General features: G+C 39.5%; 1 protein-coding gene and 1 long non-coding RNA gene across 3 annotated transcripts in view; both read left to right on the top strand.

Moving 5' to 3' along the window:
• The window catches only part of SPAG6 (sperm associated antigen 6), a 77,125-nt gene extending 64,741 nt beyond the window's left edge, over positions 1-12,384 (top strand). Inside the window, exon 11 of the mRNA XM_059057861.2 lies at positions 9,094-12,384. Coding sequence (XP_058913844.1) covers positions 9,094-9,163 — 70 coding nt within the window. The 3' untranslated portion in view covers positions 9,164-12,384. The remainder of the gene's footprint in view (positions 1-9,093) is intronic.
• Positions 12,385-21,016: 8,632 nt separating this feature from the next.
• LOC131753060 (uncharacterized) overlaps positions 21,017-24,694 on the top strand; it is a 51,273-nt gene continuing 47,595 nt past the window's right edge. For both annotated transcript variants that reach the window (XR_010840056.1, XR_010840055.1), the window contains exon 1: positions 21,017-22,833. This is a non-coding gene — a long non-coding RNA (uncharacterized lncRNA). The remainder of the gene's footprint in view (positions 22,834-24,694) is intronic.

Below are 24,694 nucleotides of genomic sequence, written 5' to 3' on the forward strand. Positions count from 1 at the left end.
CTATGTTCTCTTCTAGGAGTTTTATGGTGCCATGTCTTATATTTAAGTCTTTGAGTGATATCCAGTTTATTTGTATGTATGGTGTGAGGGAGTGTTCTAACTTCATTGATTTACATGTGGCTGTCCAGCTTTCACAACACCAAGGAAACAGATATTCAGGTACAGGAGGGTCCCAAACAAGATGAACCCAAACACACCTACACCAAGGCATATTATTCTTGTTCTTTTTTCTATCCATGTTAAGTCACTTTATTAGCTAGATGAAATTTAACATTATAATAATACTGGAGAAACTGATGTAGCAGCACTTGGCCACTTTTCATGTTTTCACTATTTGTTTTGATGATAAATGCATAGCAAGCAAATATTTGTTTCATTTTTGCAAGTATAAAAGACATAAATAAAGATTGTTCTGATTCGATTTAAATTGCTTTTAACTGCTTGTAGGGATTCTAAACTTTTTCCTGATGAGAAGCTACTTTTGAATTCCTTAGCGACCAGAGGACAGACAGCAGAAGCAAGAAGAACTACAATCCTGCAGCCTGTGGAACAAAAACCACATTCACAGAAAGATAGACAAGATGAAAAGGCAGAGGGCTATGTACCAGATGAAGGAACAAGATAAAACCCCAGAAAAACAACTAAATGAAGTGGAGATAGGCAACCTTCCAGAAAAAGAATTCAGAATAATGATAGTGAAGATGATCCAGGACCTCAGAAAAAGAATGGAGGCAAAGATTGAGAAGATGCAAGAAATGTTTAACAAAGACCTAGAAGAATTAAGGAACAAACAGAGATAAACAATACAATAACTGAAATGAAAACTACACTAGAAGGAATCAATAGCAGAATAACCAAGGCAGAAGAACGGATAGGTGACCTGGAAGACAGAATGGTGGAATTCACTGCTGTGGAACAGAATAAAGAGAAAAGTATGAAAAGAAACGAAGACAGCCTAAGAGACCTCTGGGACAACATTAAATGCAGCAACATTCGCATTATAGAGGTCCCAGAAGGAGACGAGAGAGAGGAAGACCAGAGAAAATATTTGAAGAGACTATAGTCGAAAACTTCCCTAACATGGGAAAGGAAATAGCCACGCAAGTCCAGGAAGCACAGAGAGTCCCATACAGGATACACCCAAGGAGAAACACGCCAAGACACATAGTAATCAAATTGGCAAAAATTAAAGACAAAGAAAAATTATTGAAAGCAGCAAGGGAAAAATGACAAATAACATACAAAGGAACTCCCACAAGGTTAACAGCTGATTTCTAGCAGAAACTCTACCAGCCAGAAGGGAGTAACGTGATATACTTAAAGTGATGAAAGGGAAGAAACTACAACCAAGATTACTCTACCTGGCAAAGATCTCATTCAGATTTGATGGAGAAATCCAAAGCTTTACAGACAAGCAAGAGCTAGGAGAATTCAGCACCACCAAACCAGCTCTACAACAAATGCTAAAGGAACTTCTCTAAGTGGGAAACACAAAGGAAGAAAAGGACCTACAAAAACAAACCCAAAACAATTAAGAAAATGGTCATAGGAACATACATATTGATAATTACCTTAAACGTTACTAGATTAAGTACTCCAACCAAAAGACACAGGCTCCCTGAATGGATACAAAAACAACACCCATATATATGCTGCCTACAAGAGACCCACTTCAGACCTAGGGACACATTCAGACTGAAAGTGAGGGGATGGAAAAAGATATTCCATGCAAACAGAAATCAAAAGAAAGCTGGAGTAGCAATACTTGTATCAGAGAAAATAGACTTTAAAATAAAGAATGTGGGCTTCCCTGGTGGCGCAGTGGTTGAGAGGCCGCCTGCCGATGCAGGGGACACGGGTTCGTGCCCCGGTCCGGGAAGATCCCACATGCTGTGGAGCGGCTGGGCCCGTGAGCCCTGGCCGCTGAGCCTGCGCGTTTGGAGCCTGTGCTTCACAGCAGGAGAGGCTACAACAGTGAGAGGCCCGTGTACAGCAAAAAAAAAAAAAAAAAAAAAAGTAAAATAAAGAATGTTACAAGAGACAAGGAAGGACGCTACATAGTGATCAAGGGATCAATCCAAGAAGAAGATATAACAATTATAAATATATATGCACCCAACATAGGAGCACCTCAGTACATAAGGCAACTACTAACAACTCTAAAAGAGGAAGTCAACAGTAACACAATAATAGTGGGGGACTTTAACACCTCACACCAATGGACAGATCATCCAAAATGAAAATAAATAAGGAAACAGAAGCTTTAAATGACACAATAGACCAGATAGATGTAATTGATATTTATAGGACATTCCATCCAAAAACAGCAGATTACACTTTCTTCTCAAGTGTGCACGGAACATTCTCCACGATAGAGCACATCTTGGGCCACAAATCAAGCCTCAGTAAATTTAAGAAAATTGAAATCATATCAAGCACCTTTTCTGACCACAACTCTATGAGATTAGAAATGAATTACAGAGAAAAAAACGTAAAAAACACAAACACATGGAGGCTAAACAATACATTACTAAATAACCAAGAGATCACTGAATAAATCAAAGAGGAAATCCAAAGATACCTAGAGACAAATGACTATGAAAACATGATGATCCCAAACCCATGGGATGCAGCAAAAGCAGTTCTAAGAAGGAAGTTTATAGCTATACAAGCCTACCTCAAGAAACAAGAAAAATCTCAAATAAACAATCTAACTTTACACCTAAAGGAACTAGAGAAAGAAGAACAAACAAAACCCAAAGTTAGCAGAAGTAAAGAAATCATAAAGATCAGCAGAAATAAATGAAATAGAAACAAAGAAAAAAATAGCAAAGATCGATAAAACTAAAAGCTGGTTCTTTGAGAAGATAAACAAAATTGATAAACCATTAGCAGACTCATCAAGAAAAAGAGGGAGAGGACTCAAATCAATGAAATTGGAAGTGAAAAAGGAGAAGTTACAACAGACACTGTGGAAATATGAAGCATCCTAAGAGACTACTACAAGCAACTCTATGCCAAAAAAATGGACAACCTGGAAGAAGTGGACAAATTCTTACAAAGGTATAACCTTCCAAGACTGAACCAGGAAGAAACAGAAAATATGAACAGACAAATCACAAGTAATGAAATTGAAACTGTGATTAAAAATCTTCCAACAAACAAAGTCCAGGACCAGATGGCTTCACAGTTGAATTCTATCAAACATTCAGAGAAGAGCTAACACCCATCCTTCTCAAACTCTTCCAGAAAATTGCAGAGGAAGGAACACTCCCAAACTCATTCTATGAGGCCACCATCACCCTGATACCAAAACCAGACAAAGATACTACAAAAAAAGAAAATTACAGACCAATATCACTGATGAATATAAATGCAAAAATCCTCAACAAAATACTAGCAAACAGAATCCAACGACACATTAAAAGGATCATACAACATGATCAAGTGGGACTTATCCCAGGGATGCAAGCATTCTTCAATATATGCAAATCAGGGCTTCCCTGGTGGCGCAGTGGTTGAGAGTCCACCTGCTGATGCAGGGGACGCGGGTTCGTGCCACCGTCCGGGAAGATCCCACATGCCACGGAGCAGCTGGGCCCGTGAGCCATGGCCGCTGAGCCTGCGCATCCGGAGCCTGTGCTGCACAACGGGAGAGGCCACAACAGTGAGAGGCCCAGGTACCGCAAAAAAAAAAAAAGTATATATATATATATATATATATATATATATATATATATATATATATGCAAATCAATCGTGATACACCATATTGACAAATTGAAGAATAAAAACCATATGATCATCTCAATAGCTGCAGAAAAAGCTTTTGACAAAATTCAACACCCATTTATGATAAAAACTCTACAGAAAGTGGGCATAGAGGGAACCTACATCAATATAATAAAGGCCATATACGACAAACTCACAGCAAACATCATTCTCAATGGTGAAAAACTGAAAGCACTTCTTCTAAGATCAGGAATGAGACAAGAATGTCCAGTCTCACCACTATTACTCAACATAGTTTTGGAAGTCCTAGCCACGGCAATCAGAGAAGAAAAAGAAATAAAAGGAATACAAATCGAAAAGAAGAAGTAAAACTGTTACTGTTTGCAGATGACATGATACTATACATAGAGAATCCGAAAGATGCCACCAGAAAACTACTAGAGCTAATCAATGAATTTGGTAAAGTTGCAGGATACAAAATTAATGCACAGAAATCCCTTGCATTCCTTTACGCTAATGATGAAAACTCTGAAAGAGAAATTAAGGAAACACTCCCATTTACCATTGCAACAAAAAGAATAAAATACCTAAGAATAAACCTACCTAGGGAGACAAAAGACCTGTATGCAGAAAACTATAAGACACTGATGAAAGAAATTAAAGATGATACCAACAGATGGAGAGATATACCATGTTCTTGTATTGGAAGAATCAATATGAAAATGACTATACTACCCACAGCAATCTACAGATTCAATGCAATCCCTATCACATTACAGTGGCATTTTTATGGAACTAGAAAAAAAATCTTAAAATTTGTATGGAGACACAAATGATCCCGAATAGTCAAAGTAGTCTTGAGGGAAAAAAACGGAGCTGGAGGAATCAGACTCCCTGACTTCAGACTATACTACAAAGCTACAGTAATCAAGATAATATGGTACTGGCACAAAAACAGAAACATAGATCAATGGAACAAGATAGAAAGCCCAGAGATAACCCCATGCACCTATGGTCAACAAATCTATGACAAAGGAGGCAAGGGTATACACTGGAGAAAAGACAGAGTCTTCAGTGAGTGCTGCTGGGAAAACTGGACAGCTACATGTAAAAGAATGAAATCAGAACACTCCATAACACCATACACAAAAATAAAGTCAAAATGGATTCGAGACCTAAATGTAAGACCGGACACTATAAAACTCGTAGAGGAAAACATAGGAAGAACACTCTTTGACATAAATTACAGCAAGATCTTTTTCGATCCACCTCCTAGAGTAATGAAAATAAAAACAAAAATAAACAAATGGGACCTAATGAAACTTCAAAGCTTTTGCACAGCAGAGGAAACCATAAACAGGATGAAAAGACAACCCTCAGAATGGGAGAAAATATTTGCAAACGAATCAATGGACAAAGGATTAATCTCCAAAATATATAAACAACTCATGCAACTCAATATTAAAAAACCAAACAACACAGTCCAAAAATGGGCAGAAGACTTAAATAGACATTTCTCCAAAGAAGACATACAGATGGGCAAGAAGCACATGAAAAGCTGCTCAACATCACTAATTATTAGACCAATGCAAATCAAAACTACAATGAGGTATCACCTCACACCAGTTAGAATGGGCATCATCAGAAAATCTAAAAACAACAAATGCTGGAGAGGGTGTGGAGGAAAGGGAACCCTTCTGCACTGTTGGTGGGAATGTAAATTGATACAGCCACTATGGAGAACAGTATGGAGGTTCCTTAAAAAACTAAAAATAGAATTACCATATGACCCAGCAATGCCACTACTGGGCATATACCCAGAGAAAACCATAATTCAAAAAGACACATGTGGACTTCCCTGGTGGCGCAGTGGTTGGGAGTCCACCTGCCGATGCAGGGGACACGGGTTCGTGCCCCGGTCCAGGAGGATCCCACATGCCGCGGAGCGGCTGGGCCTGTGAGACATGGCCGCTGAGCCTGCGTGTCCGGAGCCTGTGCTCCACAACGGGAGAGGCTGCAGCAGTGAGAGGCCCGCGTACCACAAAACAAAACAAAAAAGACACATGTACCCCAATGTTCACTGCAGCACTATTTACTATAGGCAGGTCATGGAAGCAACCTAAATGCCCATCAACAGACAAATGGATAAAGAAGATGTGGTACATATATACAATGGAATATTACTCAGCCATAAAAAGGAATGAAATTGGGTCATTTGTTGAGATGTGGATGGATCTAGAGACTGTCATACACAGTGAAGTTAAGTCAGAAAGAGAAAAATAACTATCGTATATTAATGCATATATGTAGAACCTAGAATAATGATACAGGTGAACTGGTTTGCAGAGCAGAAATTGAGACGTAGATGTAGAGAACAAACGTATGGACACCAAGCGGGGAACGTGGCGGGGGCTGGGTAGGGTGGGGGTGTGATGAATTGGGTGATTGGGATTGACATATATACGCTGATGTGTATTAAATTGATGACTACTAAGAACCTGCTGTATAAAAAAATTAAATTAAAAAATTTAAAAATAAAATTAAGTCAAATAGAAAAAAATCCCAGCAATTCCTAAGAATTTAGAAACAGAAGTCAATTTTACTAATTTCTTTTTGTTTGTAAAAGTAATTATCTTAAGTGACTTAAGAACACAATATTTTAAATATAAATCCATTTTTGGAGTACATTCTGAAGACAAATGTACAAAGAATCAAAAAAAAAAGTCTACAGATAATCAATGTTAGAGAGGGTGTAGAGAAACGGGAACCCTTGTGTATTGTTGGTGGGGATGTAAATTGGTGGAGCCACTGTGGAAAACAGTGTAAAGTTTCCTGAAATAAAAATAGACCAAAAAAACCCCCAAAAAGAATTCCTTAGCATCAGACAGATTCTAGCTGGAATGGGATTTCTAACAGTTAATGGGTAACTTGATGTACATATTTACGGGTCCATACACTGAGATACATACGTGGTCTGTATGCATTTATGAGAAGTTATGTAGTGGTAAATGTACACCCTGCTGAGAGGGTAAGAAGTATAAGTCCTGAGCGCTTTTCCTTCCCCCAGGGGAATCCTGGAGATTGTGGCATCGCTGAGGTCCTTGGGGAGACAGGTATACAGTGGCAATTAGCTTGACAGTTAGCCAGGTAAAACCTCAAGAATTATAGGTAGGTCCTAATTTATTTATTGGGGACATTCATTTTAAAGCAATACTGTCCAACAGAAATATAATATGAGCCACATATGTCATTTAAAATTTTCTAGTAGCCACATTTTAAAAAGTAAAATGGAACAGGGTAAATAAATATTAATGATATATTTTTGTTAGCCCAATATATCTAAACTTTATAATTTCAATTTGTAATCAGTATAAAATTATCAATCAGCTATTTTACATTTTTTATACTAAGTTTTTGAAATCTGGTGGGTATTTTATCACTTCTAGTGCATCTCAATTCAGATATTAAATTTCATTGGAAATACATGATCTGTGTTTAGATTACATAAAGTTTACAGGTGAAAATGTAGATTCACAAGTTGTTCCAAGCACACCTAAAATTTTTCTAATTAATTGAATATCAGTTATTAATATTTTTAATTAAAATTAAATATAAAAATTCAGTTCCTCAGTCATATTTCTAGGGCTCGAGAACTACATGTAGCTAGTGGCTACGATATGAAACAGCACAATTTTTAAAGGTTTGGTTTTTCTAAATCCACTTTCTGCCATTTCTATAGAAAGTACCTGTCTTGTGTCTAACACATTTATAAGACGCAGGAATGTGAGGCCTGCTTAAAATTTGTGACTAACTCAGAGAGAAGCAGTTGTAACTTCCTTAGTTTAGGAATACTTTGAAGAGACTCACTGTTGAGGGACAATTTTTTTCAAGGGTAGCAGGCCTCTGGTGGAGATACATTCTTTAAGATAGCTCTTTATGTATGTATGTATGTATCTGTTTACCTATGACTGCCTATAAGCACACTGTTGAGAAAACGCTATTGAGAAAACGCAGTTTTATCCACGTTAACTTGACAAATTGTGGAAGAAATTAATATAATATAAATTATGAGTTTTTAAGTCAAGCATCTGAGGATAGATAAAGATTATTAACAAAGGATAAAGCAAGTCTTGAACATTAGGTTTTATTTGGAGAAAACACCTTAGGAGGTTTAATTATTTTGAATGTTTTAGAAAATTTTAAATTACACTTACTAGATTTTTTTATCCATTTAGTGTATTCTAGAATGTCTGCCAAATTTTATTTGACATACTTTTATATGCATGTAAATTCTTTTCATGGTATATGAAGCATCTCACAATGCATTAATTTATATATATAGTATAAAAGTATTATATATATTGATATATAATACTTTTATACTATATATTTTATAAAATGATAAATTTATAAATGTAAATGTATAGTACTATAGATGCCCAAAACCAATGAAAAGGATTTGTTTCCTAGGTTAGTATGATGAAGTATTTGTAAACTATTTATTAAATAGCTGTTTAATGTTAATTATACTCCCAGAAATTTTGGTTTTTATGGGTAGCCAGATCTGATTAAAACATACGTTGAGGGCTTCCCTGGTGTCACAGTGGTTGAGAATCCTCCTGCCAATGCAGGGGACATGGGTTCGAGCCCTGGTCCAGGAAGATCCCACATGCTGCAGAGCAACTAAACCCATGTGCCACAACTACTGAGCCCGCAAGCCACAACTACTGAGCCTTTGTGCCACAACTGCTGAAGCCCGTGCACCTAGAGCCCGTGCTCTGCAACAAGAGAAGCCTCCGCAATGAGAAGCCGGTGAACCGAAACGAAGAGTAGCCTCCGCTTGCCGCAACTAGAGAAAGTCCGCGTGCAGGCAGCAATGAAGACCCAGTGCAGCCATAAATAAATTAATTTATTAATTTAAAAAATAACATACATTGATAATAATCTGTAGGGTAGTCAGAATGCGGAAGTTGCTTAGTAATGATCGACTGTGTTGTCTAACTTACAAAAAAACCCATTAGCTATGATCATGAAAGCAACATCAGCCACTTGACAATGAAAACAAAGTCTCTGTAATAAAATACCGTTATTGGATCCAGGTTCCTGGCTTTGAAAATACGACTTCTTTGCCATTGCATTGGTAGCCCTTAAACGTTTGCTGTTTATCTGGCACAGTCTTGCGAGCTGTTGTTCTCTTCCTTGATCATCTCTACCCTCATGCACAAAGCATTCCTGGAGCATAACTGGTCAGTGTATTAGAGGTTTCACTCAAAGAATTATTTCAGATAAATATATTAAATCTTTTTTGTCTACCGTGCTGAATCTTTTCACAAAGATCTCATAGAAAATTTTCTTTTTCAGGTATTATTCTCCTGGATATTCAGATATACTTCTGCAGAGAGTGGACAGCTATCAACCACTTACTAACTGAGTGAAGTTGCATTTTTATACTCGAATCCACAGCAGAGTATTTATGAATGACAGTTGTTAAAGCTCTTTCTAAATATTTGAACTAAATACACTCTAGATTTATTCACTGTGAAAAACCTTTTGGATATTTTCTAAATTTATGGAATACTTGAAAAATTAGTGGCTTGAATGTATGGGGAACTATTCATGGTCATTTGCACAGGATATGCTCTAAAGGTAAATTTTTAAAAGACATTAAAGGATCTAAGGTATTACTTATTGTTCCATTAAAGACTACACACACACACACACACACACACACACACACACACACACACACACACACACACACACCCCTTCCAACTAGATACAGATGAAAGATGGTGTTCAAAAACTCTTAATATTTTGCCAATTCCTCACAGGCACAGGCAAGGAAGGCTGGCCTTGCAAATTCCACAGTAGGATATCCAAGGGAAGTTCTAGCTGAAGAGGATACTGATGACAAAGTACAGGGCATTTGAAAGACATACTGATGCTGGTTACACAAATGTGTTAGCCGAACGAACACGTGGAATCTATCGATAATCTGCCAGGTTTTCCTAAAATGTAGGAAGTCTCCTCTTCATCCTAAGTTTCCTAAACCTCTTCTTACCCTACCTAAACTGTTCCTCACCTTTCCTGGGGCTGGACGGGGTAGAAGTCAATATTAAGCACTGTACTATTGCAGGCATGCTTTCCATTTTCATTGAAAGGTTTCTTCGTAGTCTAGCCCTGCTCATGAATAAACAAGGAAGCAGGCAAATAAAATGGGTCCTCAGTGTTCCCTTGTCGTAGCTTCACATTCCCAGGTTTCAAAAGTCAGATTTTCGGGGATTTAAGGACAAATTTGAAAAGAATAATGCCCGACTCAGACTTTACATTTTCACAAACGGAGCTGAAAGGAGGTTAAGAGGGAGTTGTGACAAAATTTTAAATAAAAACAGCATTAGAACTGTCCTTTTCATTTTTCCTATGTAGTGTTTCTGACCTTGGGGAATATGTGATTAGTCTCAAGCGTCTTGGGTAGTTGGCAACTGTGTCTTTTTTTTAATCTAAAGGACATTCCCTACAGTGATCTCCCCTGGAGGCCTTGAGAGGAAGTAAATGGTAACCAGAGAGCCCCTTGGACACACTGTTTCCAGTCTGGTTGGCCTTCAGGTTTCCTTCTCAGACTCTTTTTTTTCCCCTCTCAAAAGAAACCTACCCATTTATTTTTGGTATTTTCTGGATTCATCTCTGTCATCATTTCCTAACAGTACATAGCTTTGTTGTATATTTTCAAATTTCATCATACCCAAGATTACCCCATTTCTTTTTGCCTTGTATCAGTCTAGAATTGCCTGCAGTTTTTTTTGAAAAGGGCCTATTTTGTTTCCTTGCAGTAATCTCTTAGATCCATTGCATAAGAAAATGTAATCTTTATCCTCAGTTTTGTAGCTTCCCTTTCTCTCCTTCCTGCCTGCCCAGCTTCTCTTATGAACCTTTTAAGAAACTGAGAAAATAAAGGTGGTTTCCATCTTTCTTCATTAATAACGACAGAAATTAGTCCATCTGCCCTAAGACCTCCTAAAATATTATGGGAATGGTGAATTTCCTATTATGTATTTCTTGCTATTGTATGTTGTACTTGAAATTTTTCACTTCTTAAATCATTTCATACTTATCAAATAGTTTTAAGCTAAGAAAAATAAAAATAGTGGAATTTGAACGGGTGCTTTAAGTTGTTCATATGCAATTTGGAAAATATATGCTATGAAATGTTTCTTGACATAAAACACTTAAAGCAAAATGAAGCTTTCTTTAATCTTTGCAAAGTCTATTATGAGACTTTAAAAAATATTTTCTATTTGTGCTAGAGGAAAAATAGTGTTTCTCACTGATAGTATTCTTTGTTATTTTCACTCCTGGTTTGAATTTTGTCAATTCCAATCCTCTGTTTCCCCTCCCCACCCCCTGCAGTTTATTTAAAATTCAACTATCTTTAGGATATCTCATTTAGCTTACATGAACAACAGTTTATTTTTATCATTTCAGGAATAGAATGGTTGAATCTTATTATTGGTTGAACCTTATTGTTATTCATTCAGTTCACCTGTTGTGGAAATAGGTGTGTATCAGTGGTACTTGAAAGGAGATGGTGAAAGTTTGGGTTCTGATCATGTCGGTTAAATATTAGTGATAATACTTGCTCAGCAGACTCATAAGATGCTTATGAAGATAACTTGAAATGATGCATGTAACAATTTTGTAAACTCTTCTATTCTGTGCAAACCAACTTGTGATTTATGGGCAATCTGACAGTCAGTGACAGAGTACACATTTTGGCCAGCAGTTGGGCACACCAGGCCCCATACTCTTAGATAAGTGGAGTTTATTCCAGATGATTTATTATAAAGAAAAGCTAAATTTCCTGCCCTCATGGAGTTTTCTAATATAAACACATTTTCCCAGACCCAGGGAATAAAATAGGCACAAGACACTGAACACCAAACAGGCATATTTCATTCAGTATGTAAAAACAAATGACAACCTCAGTTACAGGAGGTTGACCTGTTTTTCTAACCTTTTCTCTCAAACTATCCCCTTAAAGACAGGATTAAAGATTTGCTTGTTTCTAAACTTGATTTGAGGTCCTGCTTAACATAAACCCTGACCTTAAATTCCTGGGTGAGGCCATCTCCAATCCAAGATGTCAAGTTTAGAAACTAACCTTGAAAGAATGAAGGATTTGTCTCTTGTGTTTTTAGATCTCCAACCCTTTCCTTAAATTCATAAACCCTGACCTTAAATTCCTGGGTAAGGCCATCTCCCATCTAAGATGTCAAATTTAGAAACTGACCTTGAGAGCATGAAGGATTTGTCTGTTGTGTTTTCAAATCATCTAACTTTAAGTTAGGTGCTAGCAAATGTTGAGGCTTGTGTATACTGTGGCTTATTTTGCCACAAAATTCACTGTATAGAAAATACCAGTTTGTAGCTCTTCTGTTTCAGAGATTAAAAGGATCAAATGACAGTCTTAATTGCAACTATTGCATTTACCCACTGGTTAAGGCACTTCGGACTTTTTTAAACTGGTTTAAACTGGCTTGTATTTTAATTATTTTTTTAATTGTGTAGTTGATTTACAGTGTTACATTAGTTTCAGGTGTACAACATAGAGATTCAATAAATTTATAGATTATACTCCATTTAAAGTTATTATAAGATATTGGCTCTCTTCCCTGACTGTACAATATACCCTTGTAGCTTATTTGTTTTATACACATGGTAATTTGTGCTTCTTAATCTCCACCCCTAACCTGCCCCTCCCCCTTCCCTCTTCCCCGGTTGGTAACCACTTTATCTGTGAGTCTGTTTTGTTGTATTGATTTCTTTATTTTTAAAAAATATTCCACATATAAGTGATATCATACAGTATTTGTCTTTCTCTGACTTATTTCACATAGCATAATGCCCTCCAAGTCCATCCACGTTGTTACATCAACTGTTCGCTTCTTTTACCTTGTTTGTCACTGACAGCTGTAAGGAGGGAAGAAGAGGAGGAATTTGGACCATTGATTTGCAGCATGTCTTACTGACAGTTAAATACAGTGGTTTGTTCTGTTTGCTGCCACTCGAGGGTTATTTAATTAAATTCATGACCTAGGATGCTAAGCAGCCCCACATCTAAAATAATTGCTTCTCTGTTGGTGAGACGTAAAGCCGGGATGGATTTTCCCCTGGCTGATAGCTCTCCTTTCTGAGTCATGAATGCCATCTCCACTCTCTTCCCCACATAATTTGATCTCTGTATTTGATCCCTATTTACTATACACTTCGCTAAACAGATGTCTGAGTAATTAAAATCCCACATGGGCACACTCATCAGTGAGTTACATCTATTTAACAGTCAGCTTAGAAACTTCTCACCCTTGGCTCCTCTCCCATCCTGGTGTCATCTGTCACTGGCCTTTAGCAGGCTTTAAATATTAGAGTTCAAACCTGCTATGTTTGTTTGCCTGCGTTCATAGAACCTCTCTTTTTCGTTTTTTGATTGCATTTCCCTCACAAGTCCCTGATCTCTTTCTCCTTCAACTCACCTGGATTTTCTGTACAGTTTTCTACCAGCATTCAAATTCTCATTGGATGAATCATTCTATATTTCATTCATGCCAGCACCGGCAATTTAAAAAAAAATCAGAACAGTGCTGTCAGAACCATGGATTGAGTGCCTTTTATTTTTTTCCCCTGAGGCATAGCCAAATATTTCAGTCTGAACAATCCCCCCATTTTTAAAAACTATTTGAGATCAAATCCTGGAAACCTGTTTGGTGGCTACAGCTCACTGAAGGATTTTGATGGCCAAGAGTTATATAGAATGAAAGAATGTGGGTTTGGAGCAGGAAAAGGAAGTTAGGAAGGACTTATTACATGAAATTTACTCACTTTTGAGAGAGGATTTAGATAGAAATTTATGAAAACTTAGACAATGTTCTTAGGATAAATCTTATACGGATATTACATGCAACTTGAGGTTAATGCTGTAATTTACAATAGTTTAGTAAAGAATTCCCTTTGCAGTTGATGACACATCAATTTTAGGAACATTTTGAAATGAGTATAGAGTATATATTTTCTGATACCTATCATTTGAGATGAACAAAACCAGATAAATGAGTGGGCAACAGCCTTATAGTAAAAGTATTCTTTATTTTCCTACTTTTAAATAGTTCCAGTACATTTACTTAACATGGATCATGTTATAGATGTAAGTTTATCAGAACATGAGAGTTTCTTGCGAAGTTCCTTTGTATTCACAACACTGGGAAATAAATAAGGTGATCAAACAACGAGCAACAAGGGCTTCCCTGGTGGTGCAGTGGTTGAGAGTCCGCCTGCCGATGCAGGGGACGTGGGTTCGTGCCCCGCTCCGGGAGGATCCCACATGCCGCCGAGCGGCAGGGCCCGTGAGCCGTGGCCGCTGCGCCTGCGCGTCCGGAGCCTGTGCTCCGCAACGGGAGAGGCCACAGCAGTGAGAGGCCCGCGTACCGCAAAAAAAAAAAAAACAAGCAACAAGTTCAGAGGTTAACTAATACTGTTTTAGTTCTATGGGAGTAAATTCTAAAAGTATTTGCATAAACTTTATTACCATGATTGTATTTTAAAACTACATGAAAATCCTATTGTGCAGTGGACCTTCCTTTTGGTTGTTTAGACGTAACTTCTAGTCTTATTAACTAACGAAGGCCAGGTAAGTAAACAGACATGAATGAACAGTATTCTTAGACAAATAGTGACATAGAGTAGAGCTAGTATTTCAGGGAGGTAAACGAGTTCGACCTGATGAGAATGCTGTGGGTGTGATTTCTTTCACTGTTTATCATCCAGCATCATGACAGACCTGACGGCTGGTGAGCTAGAATGATTTTCATTCTCCCCATGCTAGGATAACCTCCCCTTGCCTGTTCCCCAGCTCCCCTCCCTTCCGTACAGCTTGTGTTTAATCTACTGAAAGTTTAGAGCACTTCTTTCTCAGATCCAAGCCTTGCTAAGTCTTTGTTTTCCCTCCAGTCATTCCTTATCACATGTCCATCCATGCTCTTTCTTCAGAGTATATACATGAAAAAAAAGATGACTAATTCCAGAAACCCATTTCTGGCTTCCCACTGCCTTAGTGTAAATCAGGGAGAATATTTCCTGACCTCCTTACAAAGCTGTGAGGGACAGATGTGCTCCTGTGGATGAAAGGGCTTTATACATGGTTACTTGTGGCCAAGGGGTTTGGGCTCCAGCCCCAGCTGCCTGGCTCAAATTCAGTTTCGACCACTCCCTTGCTGTGTGAGCTTCAGCAAGCTGCTTCGCGTTTTCCGTGCCTCAGTTTCCTAATGTGGAAAATGGAGATTGTAAAAGTACCTAAGTCCTGAGGTTGTTTGGTGATGGTTACATGAGATAATTCATGCATATTGTGAAGTCGGTACATGCTCAAAACAGTCTCTGTTTTGAGCCCCCAGAAGGTGTTAGCACAAGTGCAGGCATCTGTGAACTTCCTCACAGCCTCCTCTCTCCAGCCGGGCCTCTGCGACCTGTCCTCATTCAGGCACTGCAGAAAGCTACGCTGTAAGATGGGGCAGGATGCAAGAATCCTTCCTGGTTGAGCACACACATTTGATGATTGGCCAGGTACTTTTAACAACTGCCTCTCTTCCTCTAAATCGTGTTCACTCGGCGTCGCTTCTCCTCTAATGACTTGTTTATGTCGATATTTCAGTTTGCTGCCTATTTGTACTTAAAGCCACAAAGATACATCTTTCCTAATCTGGAAAATGGGGATAGTAAGAGTATCTACCCCTGCGTTTGCAATGAGATAAATCAAGTGAACCTCTTCAGAGGAGAGAGGGAAGCACAATATTCTAGGGGTGCTTTTGAAAAAGAAAATGGAAAAAAAAGCATTTGTAATCCAAATATCATCACTTTGTACACATGAAATGAGGTGGAAATAAACAAAACAAAACATACCAAAAGCAAAAACCTTGCATTCTAAAACTGGGACAAATGATTCTTCCGAATGAACTCTCTTCTTCAAAGTGGTTCCCCCTGAACTCTTAAGACATAACCCATAATACAGTGATGCTGTTTTTGCCCAGAAGGTGTTGGTATTTCTTCTTTGAAAAGGCTTTTAAGGACCTTGTTGCAAATACTAACTCTTATGGCAAATATCTTTCTACTTCTTGACTTTTTATTTAATATTGTTTGTAATTTTTGACATAGAGATGGTCTAAATGCTTATGCAGATACATCTATATATCTTTTATTTTGTAGTTTTTTTCCCACTCAAAATCCCTTATTTAAGGGACTCATATTTTCTTTTAGCTCTTTCACAGTTTCATTTTTACATTTGTCCCTTTGATCCATCTGGGATGTATTTCAGTAAATTGTATGAAGTGAGCATCTAATCGACTAAATTACTGGCCAGTTTTGAATAATCTATGTCCTCCTCGTTGGTGATGCTTCATTTATTGGCATATTAAGTTTTCTTTCAGGGCTTTTTCTGAACTATTAATCTATTTGTCAAGCTTTTCTCAGTAGTTCAAAATCATTGTAATTATTGTGGCTTTATAACATGTATTAACATCTGGTACAGTGAATCTCCTATTATTATTCTTCCTTTTCAAAAGTATTCTGGCTACTCTCCTGCTTTTTCTTCCAAACGGAAATTAATGTTTTTCAACTTAAAAAGAATCTTATTAGAATTTGGGTTAAAATCACAAATAAAGGAATAGATACATTTATCTAGAAGCATAACAGATTTCTCAATCTATTTAAATCTTTTGCTTTCATGCTTTTTCTCTTCTCTTTTTTTGTATCAATCCCTTCCAGGTGTTGCCAATATTATTAATATTTTAATAGAATCTTTAAAAAATACATATTTCCCTACAGGTTATTACTGGATCTGGAAAAGTTACTGGTTTTTAATAGTTATTTTATAATAGCTTTTTAATCATGTCTTGAGTTTTCTAGGCAAAAGTATCATCTGCAAATAAAGGTAACTTCTGCCTTCAATATTTTATCTATTTCTGTTTCTTGTCAGAATTATTTCAGCATAATTTTAAAGGACAGTGCTGATAGCGGGCATCTTTGTACCTGATTTCAATGAGAATGTCTCTCCTGTCATATCATTGCGTATGGAAATTTAAAAATACACACGAAAGTAGATTGAATAGTAAAATGAACTCTCACGTGCTCATCACCTACCTTCAACAATTATCGATATTTTTGCAAACATTTTTAGAGGGATTATAAATTAATCCAGACTAATTTTTAGATGCTAATTTGGAAATAGCTATTCAGAAATGGATCCAGCAATTCCATTGCTAGGCATTAATCCTGTACTCAAGGATGCTCAGTGTAACCGTATAGAATTGCAGAAAACTAGAAAATGTTCCTCAATAGGGGAGTGAAAAATTATGGCGCATTCATATAATATGTGAACTGTTACATAATTCACATATTCATATAATAAGTTACAAAAATTTTTGGTAGATCTATGTGCTGATATGGGAAGGTGTCCAAGTTATTGTATGCAATGAAAAAAATCAAGTGCAGAACAATACATATAGTAAGATTCTATTTGTTGTTTTCAAAGGGATGGTCATATGCTTTTATGTTCATGGAAGATTTCTGGAAGGACATGTAAGAAACTGTTAATGAAGGTTATGTCTGGGAAGGAGAATAAGGAGTGATGACGGGAGGGTGAGGAATTACTATACACTTTCTCTTCTTCCTTACGGTTTGGCTGTCTTACCATTTAGCATTATTTTATAGAACCTTATTAAAATATATGATGCTGGCTATTGGTTTAATATTTACTAAGACGTCTTTTAAAAAATTTAGTTTTGATCAGGAGTAGGTGTTAGATTTTTATCATCTATTGAGATAACAAAGTTTTTTCTTATATGGCCTAAATGTATGATTTTTTATTTCAATTATTTTCCCATTATTAAAATATCTTGGCATTTCTAGGATAAAAGCTACTTGATCATGTTAAAAATTAGTTATTTCATTGAATGTAATTTGCTGATAGTGCTGGGGGAAATTCTGGCATTTGATTTCTTATGTGACTTTATATTTTTTGGCTATTCTTTTAGTACCACAGTTGATAGGTTTTATAATAATTATATTTGCTTCATAAAATGGATTAAATTTTAATATATTTATATGTGCAGAAAGGGAATTACATGTCCTTCAAAATTTCCAAGAATTTGCCTATAAAATCTCTAGGGTGAGCCTTTTTTGACTTCTTCTCTAGTTTGGATCTACTTAGTTTTTCTAACTTCTTCTTGATTAAATTTGGGTGATTTATGTTTTTCCTGGAAAAAACATATGTTGGCATATAGCTAATTATACATAGTATTCTCATATAATCCCGTCAGACTTCTCCACATCTGTTGTCTCCTTTCTCCTTTATAATTTTATTTATATTTTTTTAATTAAATAGATTTGCCAGATATTTCTCTACTTTCTTATTTTTTTCCAAAGAATTACTTTTGGAATTGATCAATAATTGTGTTTTTTGTTTTCTCATTCATTAATATCTGCTTCAATCTTTTCCTTAATTCTCCTTTTCTACGAGTTTAATGTTTTAAAAAGTATCACCTCCATTCACTTATTATTTTTTCGTGTTCAGTTTCTCCTGCTAAACAATGTTCCTCAGCTTGATCTGGTTTCAGATGACTGTGGGGTATTTCTAAAAATTAAATCCACTCTCAGAAAGATTTGCTATCACTGATGATGTTATTTAAAAGAATGTGACTCAGTCTCCTTCAGAACTCTAAAGAATTCTAAAAATGTTTGAGTAAAGACAACTGCAGCAAAGCTTATGACCTATTCTGAAAAGGCCAAGAACTATTTGTATATATAAAACCTAGAACGTTATCTGCCCTCATATATTCGGAAAGAATCAAGTGCTAGAATTTAAAGAGAAGCTCTCACATTTGCTTAGTGGGATGTCCTCTGATACCTCATATCTATAACCTAAGATGTTTTTAAATGTTTTTTTCTTTCTGTGAAAATTTATTTAAATACATTATGTGTACAGCCTGGCTTCGTGTTTGTTTGTGATTGAAATTAACCCCAGAAAAAACATTTTCCAAATGTAAAGATTAAAAATTGTTCACATGATAGGATGACAAAGTTTTCTCTGCAAAAATCAATTCATTATGATAATGTAGATAAGGCAGAACATGTTTTTAAAAATAACTTAAATGCTCTGGTACACCATACTATAAGCAATAAAAATGTCTCTAATAAAAAAAAATATTGTGCCAATAGAAAGGTAGATGTGCAGGTGTGACCTCTGCCAGCATATGTAGCAGATCATCATCAGAGCCACATGTTTGTAGATTATGTAACAGTGTTTAAGTGACCAGGAAAGGGAGGATTTTGTGGTCAAGAAAGTGGAAATGTCCTATTTAACATATGACCCTGGCCAGTCTCATCTCAAATTACTGTTGATCAAGTTACAGATGGTTGGCAAGCCAAGTGGGAGGGAAGAAAAAGGTCTGGCAACCCTGCAATAAACAGGAGGCCACAAAGCCAGTAGCTGTTATCATTAAAAATACAAACTTACTCATCTTCAACATTTAAAGTAATGCAAAGAAAAATTGTTTTGCAAAGCATTCAGGAACAGAAGATGTTCCTGTAAGTGGCTTTAACATATCCTTCCCTAATAATAAGATTTTAGCAAAGACAGAACATGGCTTTATGAATGAACGAAAAAGCATAACCAGACCTCCTCCCGACAAAATGACAGCTTTATGATCATGATTAAAAAGCATTTTCTTGGTTTTGCCCTCACATGCATCTCAAGTTTTTTAAGCTTCCAAATGTTCAAAACATCCAAGTGCCTGTGCTCTAGGAACTTACTCTGGAGAGGAAACACCACTAGGAACCTATAAATGGAAAAAACAAATTTTTAATCTCTACTAACTCACACAGAGGTATGTGTATATAAATGTATGTACTTAGTATTGGTTTCAGCTGGTTGCTTTTTCAAGTAGCAGTTCAGGGCTAATAGGACAGTGGGCCAGAGCCAAAAATAATCTTAATTTTGTTTGCTATTGTGGCTGTGAAATTTTCAGTAAAGCACAGAGTGAAAGACCAAAGGCTGCTAAAGGATTACCTAGAAAGCAGAGCCTGAGGCCAAGTTTAAGCGCTAAGATTTTATTAGGAGGTGCAATTCCAGGACAGCAAGGGTGAGGGGAAAGGCAAAGGAAAGCAAATGGAAAGCGGTGCTTCACGAGAGAAGTACAGCTGATTGCTCAGTCCCCAGGGACACCTTCCCGACAAGCCATGCAGAACCATCACGCCTTGGGAGCAGCTGCCTATGGAGAAAACGGCAGAGGAGTTTATATGTTTGCTACTTCTTGCTCTCTGCCCTCTTGGGTTGCCCTCTGTGGTGTAAGTTTGCCTCGTGGGGTTCCAATGCCCCACGAGGCAATCTTCTGGGTGTGTCTTCTGACCCTCCCAGCAATTGCCACGGAGACAAGAACAAGCTGAACCTCAGGGATTTTCACCTGAGTCTGGGACCGGTGGGAGGAGCCAGTGCCTCCGACCGACAGACCGTCAGAATCGGGCTGCGGGGGAGACGGTGCTGAAGCCTGACCCTCACCCACGGGGAGGCTGCTCTGAGAGGAAACCACAGCAGTGGAGGCCAGGCCTCCGCACGGAGCTAGAGGTTAAGATGAGGGTGGAGGTGGGACTGAGCAAAGCGGCGAGGCGCACAAGCTGCGTCTGGTACCGCGCCTCCTTCGAGGGCCGGAGCTGGTCCTAGTGCTGATGTTCACTCACTCCTAGGGGAGGAGGAGCCACTCCGTTCAGAGATAGCACGCGTTCAGCTCTCAGATTTTGTAAATGTAATAATTTTCCACCAAACGGTCCCATGTTCCTCGACTACCCTTACCCACTACCTTTAACTCTGCCCCCGCCCAAGATCGCTTGGTGTAATTTGAGTGTAATAAAATCCACCCATTTGAAGGCTGCAGAGTGTTGGATTTTGGCAACTGCACACGTCCTCGACATCCACTCCCTTCAAGGCGTGGAAATGCGCCATCACGCCCACAGTTTTCTCCTGCTCCTCTGTCTCCCATCCTCTCGCCTCTTTCATCCCTCCCCAGGAAACCGCTTTCATCACCACAGTTTTGCTTCTTCTAGAGTTTCAGATAAACGCAATCGGACACGCTAAGGTCTTCCGCGTTTACCTCTCCACCCGCCCCCAGCATAATGTTTTTTTAGATCCATCCGCGTTGCCGCATGTATTAATACTGGGTCCCTTTGCACTGCTCGCTCTGTTGGAGAACTTCACTCTGTGTACTGAACGCCGAGCATTTTACCTGCATTCGCTCACTGGGAGCCTTCACAACCACCCTGCTTCCCAGCACAGGGACACGAGGCTGGCGGCGCCCGGCGGGGGAGCTTGGGAGGGGGCTCCGGGCCGACCCCGACCAGTCAGGCTGCCACGCTTGCCGCGGTCCGGGGCCCGACTCGCGGCACCTGCTGTCCGGGTGGAGAGGGGGACAGCGGGCACCGGCCGTGTACAGCCGCGGGCCAGACAAACCCCCCACTCTCGGGACGGAGGCCCTGCCGGGGCGCCCGTGAGGCCGGAGACGCCGTACCCCTCCAGCCGCCGGCCTTCAGGGCCGCCTGCTCTCGAGGGACGGCCCGGCGGCTCCGGCCAGCAGCACAGGCTGGGCCGCGGGCGGTCAAAGCGCACGAGCGCGAGGAAGCAGTGTTTCCGCGGACGCGTCACGGCGGCCGGGCGTCTCACCGCGCGCCGTTTCCATCCGCGCGGACGGCGCTACTTCCCGCGGGGGCGTAGGAGTATTGTCGTGGACTAGGGGAGCGCGGGCTCGGCCGGTTCCCCGCCACGGCCCGAGAAGGCCGCCCCGTCCCTGCCGCTGCAAAGGAACGAGCGGGAAGAGTGGTCCCGAGTCGTTTTCTCCTTCTCTGCGCCCTCCTCGCTACGACAGCCCGCGGAGACCGGGTTTGAAGGACAGGGTGGAAACAAAGATGCCGGCCCTCTGCCCTCCGGCGAGGCGCGGCCGCCGCTATTGTCTGGCTGCCTGACGGAGAGCAGCGGCTCTCTTTTTTTTTTCTGCCGAACGTGGTGCTTTGGCGGCAGCGGAGGGACTGACGAGGAGGCTTTGTCTGCGGGAAAAGAGCTGTGGCGAAGCGGCGCCCCCTTAATGGCCGCCGGGCCGCCCTCCGCGGGCTCCGCGCGCGCTCCGCTGGCGATGTTTTCCGTGTCAGTTAAACCCGGGAAAGTCTGCTTTTTCCTTCCCGACATTTTCATTCTGATTGGAGTCTTGGAGTTTGAGGACTGCCCTCCGCCTGAACTGACTCCATCTCTTTTAGCGATTCTGAAACCTGATGAGACCGAGTTCTCTGTGGACTCTTAGCGCACATCTTTTCTTTTGCTCCCTCAGAAAGAACTGAATTGGGAAACCGGGGAGGTGGGCGAGGCTCACTCGGGCTTACAGTCCTGAGATGTGTTTTGCTGAGTCCACCCTGGTGCCTCAGACAGGCCTGAGGCACAGGCCTCAGGAGAGGGCTGTGCGGGTTAAAGTTATCTGGGGATCCCGTTAGTCTGTGGGTTTTTTAATGAATATCTAGGGAAACTGCCTGACCAGAGAAGGTGGAGGCAGCTGAGCCTCAGAAAGGGGCTTCCAGTCCGCTGCGAAGGCGTCTATTGTTTGGTTACGCGACAGCCCTCGGTGACGGAAGAGAGGGCAGGAGGGTATTTTTTTTGAGAGCACCGAAGTCCAGCTTGGGCTCGCAGCTTGTGACTGCTGATCTCCCCTTTTGTTTCCCTTCGTAGCCTTTCTTGCCACCTGCTAGATGTTGCATATTTTCCATATTTATTGTTTGGCTTCTCTCCGCCACTTGATCTAAACCTGGGAGAGCCGAGAGGTGTTTTGTTCCCTGGGGTTCCCTGGAGCCTAGCACGGTACCTGGCAAAGTACTGGGGGGGGGGGGACTTCGTAAATAGTTACTGACTCAGTGAATGAAAAACACATGACATTATTTAAAGGCATCGTGAGAGAAGCCCGAAACCGAAAGCCACGTGACACAAGAAAAATTGATCTCTTCAGACCTCTTTTCGTTTCGGAGCAGTCATTGGTGAGGAATAGCCAAGAGATAGTGATACCCTAATCTTAACGTTTTCCAAAGGAGAATAATGAAGGAAGTGAGCTTTTATGTCTAGGGTGCTTTCCACTTCATTCTAGAGATTACTTCTCTGAGGTGCGCCCAACAAAAATCTATGAGGAAAGTGGAAGTCCTTTTTTTCTTTTTTACTAGTCGTAGGTGACCCTCGGACACATGCTCAACCCCATCTGGGAGTTTAGGTGGCCTGTCTGATGAGCGAGACATGGGGCTTTGGGAACATTCAGAACACAAGACGGACGTCAGTGAGCCCCACGTAACTGTTTTTCTGTGCTGGACCTTCAATGTCATGCGTAGTACATGAAGTCACACCTGGGGAGTGTGTTTCACATGAAAATTAGCTGGTAAATCGTTCTGCTCTCGGAACGCCCTTTCCTCCCCACAGGATGCTGATGCATAAATGATGGATTAGTTTTGAAGGAAGTGAAAATGGGGTGTTTTGAGAGTGAAGAGGATCAGCACAGCTAGCTGCTCTAAGGAATTACCCCTGTCTCAACCTCCGTTTCTTTGGAACTTTTGGTTGGGAAGGAGCCACACCTTGGCCAGGAAAGTTTATTATATATGTCAAAGTATACCTGACAGATTGGAAAGTCCTTCACACAAGAAAATAAGTTTAAGATCTCATATATTCATGCCTCAACCAACCAGTAATCATATCATCCTGGTATGCAAAACTGGAGGTATCCTGTAAGATCATTCATTCATTCAACAAGTATACTATATTATTATGTGTCACACCTTGTTCTAGATGCTGCAGATATAGCAGTGGAAAAAAAAAAACAGACAAAAATCCCTTTCCTGTTTTATATTGTTCTACTCCCAGACCCCTTCCGTCTTTTCACTACATCTTTTTTCTTTACTTGTTTTCAACTTTCATTTGCCATCTACTTTACCACTTTTTTCAAAACATTTCTATTTTCTGCCCCTCACTTCATCCAAAATATGAACATACCAAATAAAAATACATGGTGAAATACATTTTAAAAATCAAGTCCTTTTAAAAACCTAACTTTTTACCAAAAAGAATTCATTTCTAAAATTTTCCTTTTATGGCTATAATTTTTAAGTTTAAAAACGATTTTCCTGGTTTCCTTCAGTTGGCTGTTGTATAAGTGAAGATAATTACTATTCAGTCAGCTTTCACCCTTCCATGAGAATGTTTCCTTCACCCAGACTTTGCCTGACCATACTAATCTTACAATAAATCATACAGTAAAACATTATGTGGAGAATAGCAATATTAAATTTTTTAAAATAGACGTGTTCCTTTTCCAGATTTTTTTTAAAGGAGTAAACTGAATGTTGGCTTAGAGATTCAGAATATAAACGTGCAACAAGTTTCTAGTGCACATCACAGTACCAGAAGGAATTTTCTTGGTTGTACTAACTCTACTCTTTTTCAGCAGTTTTCTCTAAATTTTCTCCCTTTCATTCAATCCAAAATGCTCACTGACCCAAACGTTTCCTGAAGACTATGGCTTAACTACTATACTTCCCTTTCCCCGTTTCACATTTAAATCTGTTATGTTTCAAACTTGCTTAAACATTCTTTTGAACAATCCCTATATTCCTGCTCATTCCCTTCAGCCTGAACTGAGGAAGCAGACCTCTGTCCTCCCTCACCCGCCCCCATCCCCACCGCCAACCCCCAACTGCTCAAGCCTGGGGGTTAGAGCTGGATTACCCAACACGCTAGTGATTCTCAATACTGGTTGGCATATTAGAATCAGACTTTTAAAAAAATACTGACTTCTTGGGCCTACCCCTGACCAATGAGATTAGAATCTGTGGAGTTAGAGTCCCAGCATTGGTATTT

Source organism: Kogia breviceps, chromosome 3 (assembly GCF_026419965.1).
Source record: "Kogia breviceps isolate mKogBre1 chromosome 3, mKogBre1 haplotype 1, whole genome shotgun sequence".
NCBI lineage: Eukaryota > Metazoa > Chordata > Mammalia > Artiodactyla > Physeteridae > Kogia > Kogia breviceps.